This window comes from Melanotaenia boesemani, chromosome 2 (genome assembly GCF_017639745.1).
Source record: "Melanotaenia boesemani isolate fMelBoe1 chromosome 2, fMelBoe1.pri, whole genome shotgun sequence".
Taxonomy (NCBI): Eukaryota; Metazoa; Chordata; class Actinopteri; order Atheriniformes; family Melanotaeniidae; genus Melanotaenia; species Melanotaenia boesemani.
The window spans coordinates 34,871,730-34,883,356 of NC_055683.1; the positions used below are offsets into that span (position 1 = coordinate 34,871,730).

Genomic DNA, 11,627 nt, shown 5'->3' on the forward strand with positions numbered 1-11,627 from the left:
AGCGAACTCGGGGTGTGTTAAGTGTCATGGTTTATGTCTCAGAATTGCAGCGCCGGCCCTTTTTTTTCTTCTTCTTACTGTAGCACTCAGTTTTGTTTCCTGTGCAGCCGTCAGTCGCTCTGCGCCACCATCAACATGGCCATATGCAGAAAAGACAGCTTCCTCTGGGGAAAAGGTATGAGCATGAATCTTTCACTTTTAGTCATTATGTTATTAAGAACAAAAAAAGAAAGTTGTATTAAGGTAAAACAAATAATTCTGAGTTGAATAACTGTATGTTTTTGTCTGGAAGCTAGTTCTGCTAAGGATAAATTGAACTTGTATATGAGGTATAATTGAAGAAATGTAACATTAAAGCTCTGTCACTCACCTATTGTTCTACTTTAGAACAGAGAAGCTCAGATTAGCATGCTTAATTAGTTGTTTTCTTGACAAAATCATCCACAAACAAGTGTGAATTGTGCTTTGATGGCTGCAGTGTGCTCAAAATGAACCTGACTCATTAAAGGGAGGAAAGCAAGCAGCTATTTTCAGCCTTTTTCATTGACCACTTCTCTGCAGTGAACGATGAAGCTGTGATGAAAACTGATCAGTGAGTTCAAGCGTAGGTGTGAGGCAGGTTGTCAAGATACTCCCCACTGCTGCATATGCACTAAATGTTTCATGGAGTGTTATTCCAGCACCCAGAGTTGCTGATGATGTATTTTGCTCTACAGCTCCACCGAAACACATCCTACGAAAGACGAGGCAGGATGACAGCTTAGAGATCCACAAGTTTGAACTACTTGATGACGTTCAGGTACTGCAGTGAATTCATTCCACCAAGGACTTCTATTAAAAATGCCTCCTTATTCTGCTGAATTCACCTACTGTTGGCAACCGCAGCACAAAAGGCCTTTTATTCACCAATTTTTGATTGCATTATAAAGGATTTGAAGGTTTTTTTCTCATAGTGGTGGAAAAATAGGCCTTGAGTCACTGGACTGCGGTTGGCTGTGATGTAATATCAAACCTTGGTCCCCTTACTAACATCACCATCATCATTTGCAGAAGCTGGAGATGGAAATCAGCCACGTCAGGCCTGCTGTCCACAACCCTGAGCCAAAGCACCAGAAGTGAGTATGAAAACATTTTTACAGCAGCTCATCTGTGAATCATCCTCTTCTTCCTATTTCACTGGCACTTTGATCCATTTTAGCCTCCCACACCACTCAGCACTCAGTTTGACCAAGTCATGCATTTAGCTTGATTCATATTTCTGTTTGACTTTGTCAGAAGTTAAATAGTCTCTATTATGTGATGCCTCTGCATGTGAAAAGCATTTAAACCTACTTTTTTTTTTTTACATGGCCACTTCTGACAAATACAACCCCACAGATTTATTCAAATATCTTAGATCTTCCAGATAATCTCTGCTACTTCTCTGGTAATTTGTTGTCACCGTTGGTGGGTGGTAATCACAGATTATTATGAAAGAGACAATGTGATCTGGAACACAGCTGAGCTTCACTTGTCACTGTGACGGGCAAAGAAATAGAAGAAAAAAGAACAAAAACTTTTGTGACATTGTGCCGTCTGAACCCTATATTTGGACTTCCTGTTGCTTCTTTCAGAAAGTAAAACTAAGCTAACATAAAAAAAAGAAAAAAAAATGTCTCATTCATAAGGAAATAGGTCATAGTAGTTAGGTTTCATACAACCCAAACTTTTTTAAAAAAAAGTTGGGATGCTGCGTAAAAAAGAATTCTCCCCAACCCATATTTTATTCCCAATAGAACATAAACAACAGATTTTGAAACTGAGACATTTCACTATTTCATGGGAAATATGGACTCATTTTGAATTTGATGGCAGCAACACATCTGTAAAAAGTTGAAACAGGGACAAAAAGGCTGAGGAGTAAATTGCGCGAGTAAAAACACAACTAGAGGAGCATTTGATGTCTAATTAGGCTCATTGGTAAAAGGTCAATAACATGAATGGGTATAAAAAGAACATTTCAGAGAGGCTCTGCCACTTTGAAATGCTCCGGAAGGACGGACAGAGGTTCATTAATCTCCAAGTTTCAACATTGGATATGTTGTTTATGCGCTGTTGGGAATAAAATACAAGTTAACGAGATTTGCAAATTATTGCCTTATGTTTTTATTTCCATTTTACACAGCATCCCAAATTTTTTTGGAAATTAGGGTTATAATGTTTCTCCAACTGATAACACTTTTCTACATTTTGAATATTAATTAATTGCAAAGTAATTTTAGTCAAATCCAATTATTAAGGTAAAAACCAGCAAAAGACTCAAACTTCTGATTAATTTTAGGTGTACTCATTTCATTCATTCATTTTTCATTCATTTCTGTATCTTCACCAATGAATGACCCCAAATTGCAGAACCCCACAGGTTAAACCAGATCCAGACCATCCAGACTCCTATTTCAGATATAAAAATACAAAAATGCAAAACATGTAAACACAACATCTATTACAACAAATACAGCTTAGCCACTTTTGCACATGTAGCTGACTCAAGCAATCAGCTAAAGGATATTTCCACAACCACAAACATAAAAAGGAAGACTACTGGATACCCTCAAAATCCACAAGCTAACATGTGTGTCATTGGGAAGCTGATGCAATGATTTTTCCCCATGATTACAATATTTAGTACACAACAAACCCACAGCAAATTAAGACATCAATTCCCAGAAGAATCAAGGCAAGAAATGGTAAAAGGTGGTTGCAGATGGAGGACATAAACACTTACTGTGGTAGAGTACTCACTGCACCTATCTGAACCACACACACAATCACTGTTAAACAAAAAAGGGTAGAAAAGCATTCAATTTAAAAGGGTCACTTTTATTGTATATAATAAAAAAAATAATGAGAAGAGAGCAGCCACCCTGACCAACAACTGTGAAACAAGAAAAACGGGGGACAAATATGACAACAATGGTAAATGGTCTGTACTTATAAAGCACTTATATCCAAAGCACTTTACATGTACGTCACATTCACCCATTCACACACACATTCACACACTGATGGCGGAAGCTGCCATGCAAGGCACTAACCACGAGCCATCAGTAGCAATTAGGGGTTCGGTGTCTTGCTCAGGGACACCTTGACATGAGCTCAACCGGGCCGGGATCAAACCCGCAACCCTTGGGCTACAGGATGACCACTCTACCCACTGAGCCATGCCGCCCCCTCAAGATGCTTCCTTAAGGAAAACTAGAGCCCCAGCCCCCATCATGTGCACCTTCTACAGAGACACCATCGAGAGTGTCCTGACCAGCAGCATCACCATGTGGTGATGACTAACTGAAGGCTCAGCAGATGGCAGGGCGATATTTAGAGGAGGCCTAAAACACAATGAGAAAAATAAACCTAGAGGTGAAAACATAATCAGAGCTCAAGGAAAACCAACACCTATAAATGACACAGGCTCAAAATGTTCCAGAGACTACACATGAGACAAAAAGATACAAAAAGTGTTTGAAACACAACGAAAAACACCTTAGTGGCAACATATTTACCTAAATTCAGCACCAGTCACAGCTACATCACACTCCAACACCCACATGAGCAGAGATAAAAGACCTCATGCTATCTATCCTGTCCTAAGTACCTATGTAGGTGGAGTAGGAGGATATAAGACACATTTATTAAACATTTTATGGAAATTATCAAAAGGAAATTAAAAGAAAATAATGCTTTTTTTCCCCCCTATTATCACTGAGATTATGTCTGTTTGTCTTGTTGCAGTAAAAATGCTGCAAAGAGCGGAAAATTCCTTCGTGGGAAAAAGAAATTTAACATGGACCCAAAACTGGTAAGTTTGTGGGATGTTTTTGTATAAATACACAGTCATGGATCCAAAAATTATTATTTGGTTGACTTGCAAGTAGGGAATATAAGAGATGATGTTAGTTTAAGCATCTTGGACCACATGCTCTTCAACAGGCAGACAGATGACTTTCTACCTGATGGCTTACCACGCTACCTTTGTTTAATATAGGTTCAGTTAGGTTTTACCAAAACAATTAAAACTAGCTGGTTTGGTTTGAAATGTACCACTTTAAAATGTTAAATTAAATAATGATTCTCCCGAAATGGCTTTTGTAGGAATCAAACCAGCTTACTGTGACCTATCTTTACATCCCAACTACTTTTCCAACCCAACCAGTATTATAGGTTGTTTATTCATACCATTAAATACAACATTTTACCATTTTACAAAAGATGCATGATTGCTTTAAAAGAGTACCTAAGAGAGGCAAAGTCCCTTAAGTACAGATGTGGAAAAAGTTCAGCAATGTGTAAAAATCATGTCTACAAATTGTGGAGTAATTCCATAACAATAAAATCATTTTATTCAAGATTAAATTTGAATATTCCATCATCTACAGTTCATAACATCATAAAACACCCAGAGAATCCGAAGAAATCTCTGTGAGCAAAGGACAGCTAAAATTCATTATTGGAGTTTTGTAATCTTTGAAGCACTCCAATTAAAATGAACATATTTCTGTTACAGAAACTACTGCATCAGCTTAGAAAGAAACTTCTAGAAATCAGCATCTGAACATGGTTATTATTGTTATCCATGAATGCATTTTTTTTACTATTCCTTGAAAAACTTTGAATAGCTTGTCCTTCAAACTAGAGAGGAGAGAAATATATGGTTTGTTATCAGCAATAAGTTTAAAAGTCTGCATCTCTGATGGTATGAAGGTACATTACTGCCTCTGGAACTGGCAGCTTGTACAGCTGGAATGGTCCCATCAATGCTGAGGGTATAGATTTAAAGACAACATATATATTCCTATCCAGAAGAAAGCAAAGGCTTTGCATAATTCAGCAACACAACGCTAAGCCATGTTCTACCGGACTGACCTGCCAGCGGTCCAGTCCTTTCTCCAGCTGAAAGTATTTTGCATTCTGTTTTTTATTTATCATGATGTTGCATCTATTGATAGCTTTATTTATTTTACAGTTCATCCATGACATATCCAATAGAATCCAGTGGATCATAGTAAATGTGAAAGGGTATTATACTAATATGGTATTTTAGCTTTTAGGTTCGATGACTTGACCTAAATGCAGTACATACATTAAGACATATCCTAGATGTTTGGTTTTGTCATCTTTCAGGTCATTTTTCTCAACAGTTTACATGGAAACGCAAAGTTTCCATGCAAAGGCACAGTCAAGAAATTCAAGCTTCACTAATTTTAGCTTATCGGGCTCTGACAACTTAGACGATTTCTCAAACAGCGGATGTTAATTTAAGAGATGCGAGTGAGTTTGGTTATGCAGACTATGCACACAGACGTAGAGCATGAGCAAGAGCAAGAAAAACCACATCCTGTTCCATGAAGTGGGGCAGAGGCGTCACTTCACCACAGAGACCTCGGTTTTCATAGTTCCTCTTCTTTGGCTCCTCGGGTGCAGCCGAGTCCCTCGGCCTGGAAATGCTCTGTGCTGAGGCCTGAGAACACAACCGGATGCAAAGTTATGAGACTTCTTAATGTTAAAGGGTATTTAAGTGGAACAGATTTGATGAACTTCTCAGCAGGAGTACGTTCTCGACATTAAGGGTCATGTTTTGAAGATGTGGCTCTGAGCACCATTGAGGATGAAACAGTATCAGCATGCAAAATTCATCTGACTCTTCTCCTCTTATGTGCTGCTAATTAATGACAGTCACTCAAAAGGGGGAGAAAAATACGCCTTGATGCTTGAGTGCTTATAAGAACATAAAGATTAGTTATGGGTAATACTTAACATGAAAAAGAAAAGTCTAGTCTTGAATCATTTCAAGATTATAGTTTTTTGTGACAACAGCACTCTAGTTTCTGAATTCTGCTCATACAAGTCTGACTTCTTATTTACCTCATGCTGCAGGGTATCCATTACCTGGTTGAAAATAACCTTCTTGAATGGCAAGCAGGGTCAGTGGCAGAGTTTCTTTACAAAGAAGAGGGGCTGAATAAGACCGCCATCGGCAACTTCTTGGGAGAAAGGTACAGTATGTTGTACTTACTGAGTTGGGATCAGATTTAGAAAAGGAGAAAATATACTGTCATGGCACTTACTCTGGCACTGTGGGTTCACTTAGCAAGCATCTGTAGAAATCTCTAGTTAATCATTGCTACTTCTATGGTGTTGATAGTTACCTGACTGCGCTCACAAAACAGCTGCCTGTACAGGAAGGGGTTTTTTCAGGCAGAGCTGAAGCACAGCAGAGAGGGCCGGGGTAAAACCTGTTAGCTGTTTGAACTTCAAAGCCAAATATTTCTATTAAAGGTCACCTGCATAGGGATTTTACATTCTTTCTGATATATTTATAGACTCTTCTTGTCTTGTCTTGTCTTGTCTTGTCTTGTCTTGTCTTGTCTTGTCTTGTCTTGTCAACGGACACACTCACATAGACATAAATAGACTCACATAGACATGAGAAATAAAACATCTTTACATTAATAATCTGGATCAGCAAGTGGAAATATTTGCATCCAGCTCAGAAAGGTCCATAAAATGATAAGTTTTATTTTGGGATGCAGTATGTTCCGCTTTATTTGTATAGCACCACTTCACAACAATGTCATCTCTTGATCAAAGAAAATCTTGATTAACTGAGTTAATATGAAGTCACTAAACACACTTATTGAAAACTAAATATGACGTGGTTTCCCTTCATTATCTTAAAACTAATCTATTGCTAGCATATAACTAGATTAGCACTGCTACATAGCTTCATGCTAACATTAGGTTATTAGACTTAGATAACAGTAGTAGTTGTAGTTTCACAGGAACAAAATATTTTCTAAAAAAAGAAAAAAAAACAGCAAAATGTAATTTTTTTAAAGGATAACTAATTAGGAAATTGCTTAGAAATTACTTCACACTGGTAATGACACTTGTGATTCATGCAGACCCGGAAAGATGTTTTTGTTCTCCTGCTCCAGTGACTCCAGTGAGGTGGCACCTGGAGTGCCCAATCAGATTTCAGAGGTGGTCAGTGCCCCCCTGGCCACCCCTCTAGCTCTGCCCCTGTGTACAAACAGAATACTTGAAACAATTTAGTTAAGCATAATACAAAGACCCAAAACAACAGGCAAATCAACTCTTGTCCAAGAGATGACTGCTTCCTAACCTCAAGGATCAACACACTTTATCCACTTTTTTAAATGTATAAACAGATCAAACTGAAACAAAAACAATTTAAAGCTCAAATACTAATAAATTATGTTTAAAGTCCTTAATGAATTATGACCTTGTTTATTTTTTAAACATAGTTCAGATTATATGAATTTATTTATTACTTTAATTTAACAATAACTGAATTCACTCTTCTTCCAGTTTCTGCTTATGTTTATTCAAATTTATAGAATGTGAAAAATTTTATGAATACATAGTTTTTGCAACTGTTCAAAAAACAGAAGTTATCACAAAGTTTATGTTCCGCAGATCTGAAGTAATTTGTTTTCAAGTCAGCTTACAAGCCTGATATCATTTAGTTGAGATAAAGGTTATCTGATGCATGACTCAATTTTAAACCATGTGGCTGCTGTGTGCTTTCTGTATTTTCCAGTTGGCAAGGTTAGTTTTTAGTAAAGATGCAGTGAGGGACTACAGAATGAAGATTGGGATTAAAATAATTCTGCCCATTTCTCATTCCTGTTCATGCCTGGCTGTTAATTCACAGCAGAAAATATTTCTCCGTCCTTTCAAACTGTCTCAAAAACAAAATTGTTCTGAGTTTATGTGCTTTTCATTTATTAGTTTTATATTTCTTGCACCTTATTGGCCATTTTTTTTTTATTTTCACATAGGGAGGAGATGCATCTGGAGGTACTGAAAGCGTTTGTGGGTTTGCATGAGTTCTCCGACCTGAATCTTGTGCAGGCGTTGAGGTTTGTTAAAGCCAACCTGAAACATTGAGGCAGTTTCGCCTTTACTCTTGTTTTTCTGGTTAATACAGCTTGTGCTCACTTTTAAGGGTTTGGTTGTGATCTTTTTACTCCTGCTTTCGGGTAGGCAGTTTCTGTGGAGCTTTCGTCTTCCAGGAGAAGCTCAGAAGATTGACAGAATGATGGAGGCGTTTGCTACTCGCTACTGTGACTGTAACCCAGGGGTCTTCCAGTCCACAGGTAAGAGGCAGCTTCAGTCTCACATGCAGTCCGATTACAAAGTATTTCTGCTTTTTGATGACAAAATTCTTTACAAGCATCTCAACATTATGAAAGCCACAGAAATATCTAAACATTTATAACTGTTCAGTGATTTTGCTCCAGCAGCGTTTACACAAACCTATTATTTTTAATGGGAGCCGCTGTGCTGAGGCAGCCAAAACAATGCTCAGCTGAAACCAAAAGAAAACATAACTGTGGTTTTCTTTGACAGACACCTGCTACATCCTGTCTTTTGCCATCATTATGCTCAACACAAGTCTCCATAACCCCAACGTGAAAGACAAACCCAGCCTGCAGAGGTTTGTTTCCATGAACAGAGGCATCAACAATGGGAAGGACCTGCCCACCGAGCTGCTCACGGTGAGCTGCTTTTTGTTTTCCTTATGGCTGAATCAGGCTGAAACATCAATATATATATATATATATATATATATATAAACAAATGAGTGGACTCTGACAGCATTGTGAATGATTTTTGCACTTGTATACTAATCCTAGTAAATTGGTGTGTTATATAAAAAGCCAGATTTGTTAGAAAAACAAGACTAAAGAGACTAAAAGTACCAAAAATATGGAAATCCCTATTTCAAAAATCTAAATGTTATTATGCACTCTCTCAGTCAAAAAAACTGAGTCCTTCAGGATGTGGTACTAAAAGGAAACTTAGCATGAGGAGTCTGTTGTAGAGAGCAGTGGTTTACTATAGAACCACATGCAGCATGTGGATCAGATTCCAGGGCAATCAGGGAGGATGGATGGATGGATGGATGGATGGATGGATGGATGGATGGATGGATGGATGGATGGATGGATGGATGGATGGATGGATGGATGGATGGATGGAGCAGGTATAAGGTTTGTCCCTGCCATTTATTTATTTAGATGCCCTCTCCTGGGTTAAATATTTCCAATTTTTTTCTGCAACAAGGATATTTTTGCTGTTGTCATGAAATCATCTGATGATTTCCATGCTGTAATTTTTGACTTACGTCATAAAACAGCTTTAATTCTTCAGCCAAAGCAGATTTCATTGAAAATCTTTTGAGGTTAAACCAAGTAATTTTTTTCTTTGTTGTAAATGTCTTCCAGAAACTGTACGCAAGCATCCGCAGTGAGCCGTTTAAAATCCCAGAGGATGATGGGAATGATCTCACACTGACATTTTTCAATCCAGACAGAGAGGGCTGGCTCCTAAAAATGGGTGAGATGATGTTAACACTAAACAACAAACACCGGATCAACAGTAGGATTTTAGAGCCTCTCTGCCCCCGTTTCTGATTTCTCATCCTTGTTGAAGGTGGGCGGATTAAAACCTGGAAAAGGAGGTGGTTCATCTTGACGGACAGCTGTTTATACTACTTTGAATACACCACAGTAAGCTTCTTTCTCTCTGCTGCTACATAACAGAAAACATCACATTCTCAGTCTGTGTTTGACATCTATTTCATCCTCCAGGACAAAGATCCAATCGGGATCATTCCTCTGGAGAACCTTTGCGTCAGAAAGTTACAAGAATCAAGCAAAAAGGTATGTAAGAGCTTCTGGTTTTCACACATTACCTGCTGTCACAGACTGTATAGAATCATAGACTTGCTATGTTTCTAATGAGTTCTCAGAGGACTTTTAAAATAAACAAAGAGAATATCCACTGTATTTGTGCTACGTGTGTTTAAACAGTTCTGTCTGGAGTTATACAACCCTAAAGGACAAAAGATTAAAGCCTGCAAGACAGAGAACAAAGGCAGAGTGGTGCAGGGTAAACACCAGTCTTATAAGCTCAGCGCCTCCAGCATGGAGGAGAGAGACGACTGGATCGACGCCATCAGGTGAGAGCTGCTGATGCAGTGGAGGACACAAAATGAAGGCCACTTGCCTCCACGAGTCACACTTGTTGAGCTTTAACCACGAACAAAAGTACATTGAGAGTTCAAGTGCAGGAGAGGTAAAGCTGGCCTGAACTGTGTGTCATCTCACATCTGAATCTGCTGCCTATTTATAAGGTTTTATACTGAACTGAACAGATTGTTTTTTCTGGAGTCTTATCTAGGGTGCCTGGCAACTGCTCAGAGCTAACAGATGGTCATACAGCTAAACAATAACTAGCTATTGTTACACCTTTGTATTAAAGAAGCTTTTATATTAATGCCAAGTTAAGGGATTGACACATCTCTTCAAGGTTTGCTTGTTTCTCCTGATATCAAACTCTTTTAAGACCCTGAATTCCAGGAAAATGTGAGAAATTCTTCACTGAATAGAATGAAAAGTAACAAGTAACACAATAATTAAAACCTGCTGCTTCTCTTTAAGGTTTTTACCTGAATCTTGTCAATGCTTTTTGTCAGGGCGAGCGTCACCAAGGACCCTTTCCATGACTTAGTGTCTGCACGCAAGAGGAAGGTCCTCAGTAGTTCTATGTAGGACTGAAACAGAGGACATCATGACAATGCGAGATGAGTTGTGAATAAAATTACTGTTAAGACAAAAAAAGATTTAGTAGAAATGTACATATTGGGAAGTGATGCTTCAAGCATTTCAAAATGGACTATTTGTGGCTTGCAGTGTGAACTCTTTATATCACTTCTGCAAACTACATGCTTGGGGTGGGATGAGAATCTGGAGTGTTTTATTGAGTTTGTCAATCAAGTGCAGAGCCAAGAGGTCTTTAGACCTTTAAATGAGGTGACTTAAGTGGTAGATGATGCTTAAGAGTCTTTCAAATACAGCCAAAATTATTTTAAAAAAATCCCCTGAATTTGAAGAATAGAAGAAAAATTATTTTAAGAGATGAACCCAAGGCAACTTCAGAAACAAAAATCCAGTTTGTAAAACAACCAGAAAGCCTTACAAAATGCAGAATATAGATAATTAAAGAAGACAAAAAAAATAATTAAATAACTGAAAAATCAGCAACAACCATGAAAATATGTTAAATGAAGGATGTGAAAAGCACAAATAACAATGGCATGTGCAGATGCAAAATGTTTAAGAAAAACAAAAAGAAAAAAGAAAAAAGAAAAAACTGAAAACAACAAATTATCAGGAAAATATGCCTCTAATATTTTTGTGTTCGAAGCTCGTTGTCTGTACATGGTCGATAAGGAACTCTGATGATTTATTATTTCATATTTGAATATCTAAATATGTTTATTTAAACCTGTGGTTTAAAATTTTAACTCAAATCTTACTGGTTAAATCAGTCGAAGGAGAATATGTAGCATTTATTCAGTTTCAGTCTCCATGTAAATATTATGTGATATATGTGGTGAAATTATATCAATTTTAAAATCTTTGAAAAAAAATATTTAGCCTTTAACTTATGAATCTTTGAAATTGTACCATATATTTTATTTGTCTATATTTGTTAAATTAATGACTATAATAATGAATGTTATGAACTTGTTCAATAAACTTTTTTTTCTGAAGTGTTGT

General features: G+C 37.5%; 1 protein-coding gene across 1 annotated transcript; it reads left to right on the forward strand.

The window, feature by feature from the left end:
- The first annotated feature begins 85 nt into the window (after nucleotides 1–85).
- Nucleotides 86–11,620, forward strand: LOC121631436 (cytohesin-4-like). Its single transcript, XM_041972343.1, has 13 exons — nucleotides 86–175; nucleotides 717–799; nucleotides 1,051–1,115; nucleotides 3,769–3,835; nucleotides 5,911–6,029; nucleotides 7,839–7,919; nucleotides 8,044–8,156; nucleotides 8,410–8,558; nucleotides 9,288–9,399; nucleotides 9,496–9,572; nucleotides 9,654–9,725; nucleotides 9,876–10,024; nucleotides 10,541–11,620. Exons 1-13 carry the CDS (start codon nucleotides 136–138, stop codon nucleotides 10,614–10,616), a joined length of 1,203 nt encoding a protein of 400 aa, XP_041828277.1. The 5' UTR covers nucleotides 86–135; the 3' UTR covers nucleotides 10,617–11,620.
- The last annotated feature ends 7 nt before the right edge of the window (nucleotides 11,621–11,627 follow it).

Bases quoted from the DNA above. Each gene is read 5' to 3' on its own strand.
- LOC121631436 (XM_041972343.1), top strand. From the start codon at position 136: ATGGCCATATGCAGAAAAGACAGCTTCCTCTGGGGAAAAG. The intron at 7,920-8,043 runs GTTTGTTAAAGC...GCTTTCGGGTAG, and splicing joins AATCTTGTGCAGGCGTTGAG to GCAGTTTCTGTGGAGCTTTC. The intron at 9,400-9,495 runs GTGAGATGATGT...TCCTTGTTGAAG, and splicing joins GGGCTGGCTCCTAAAAATGG to GTGGGCGGATTAAAACCTGG.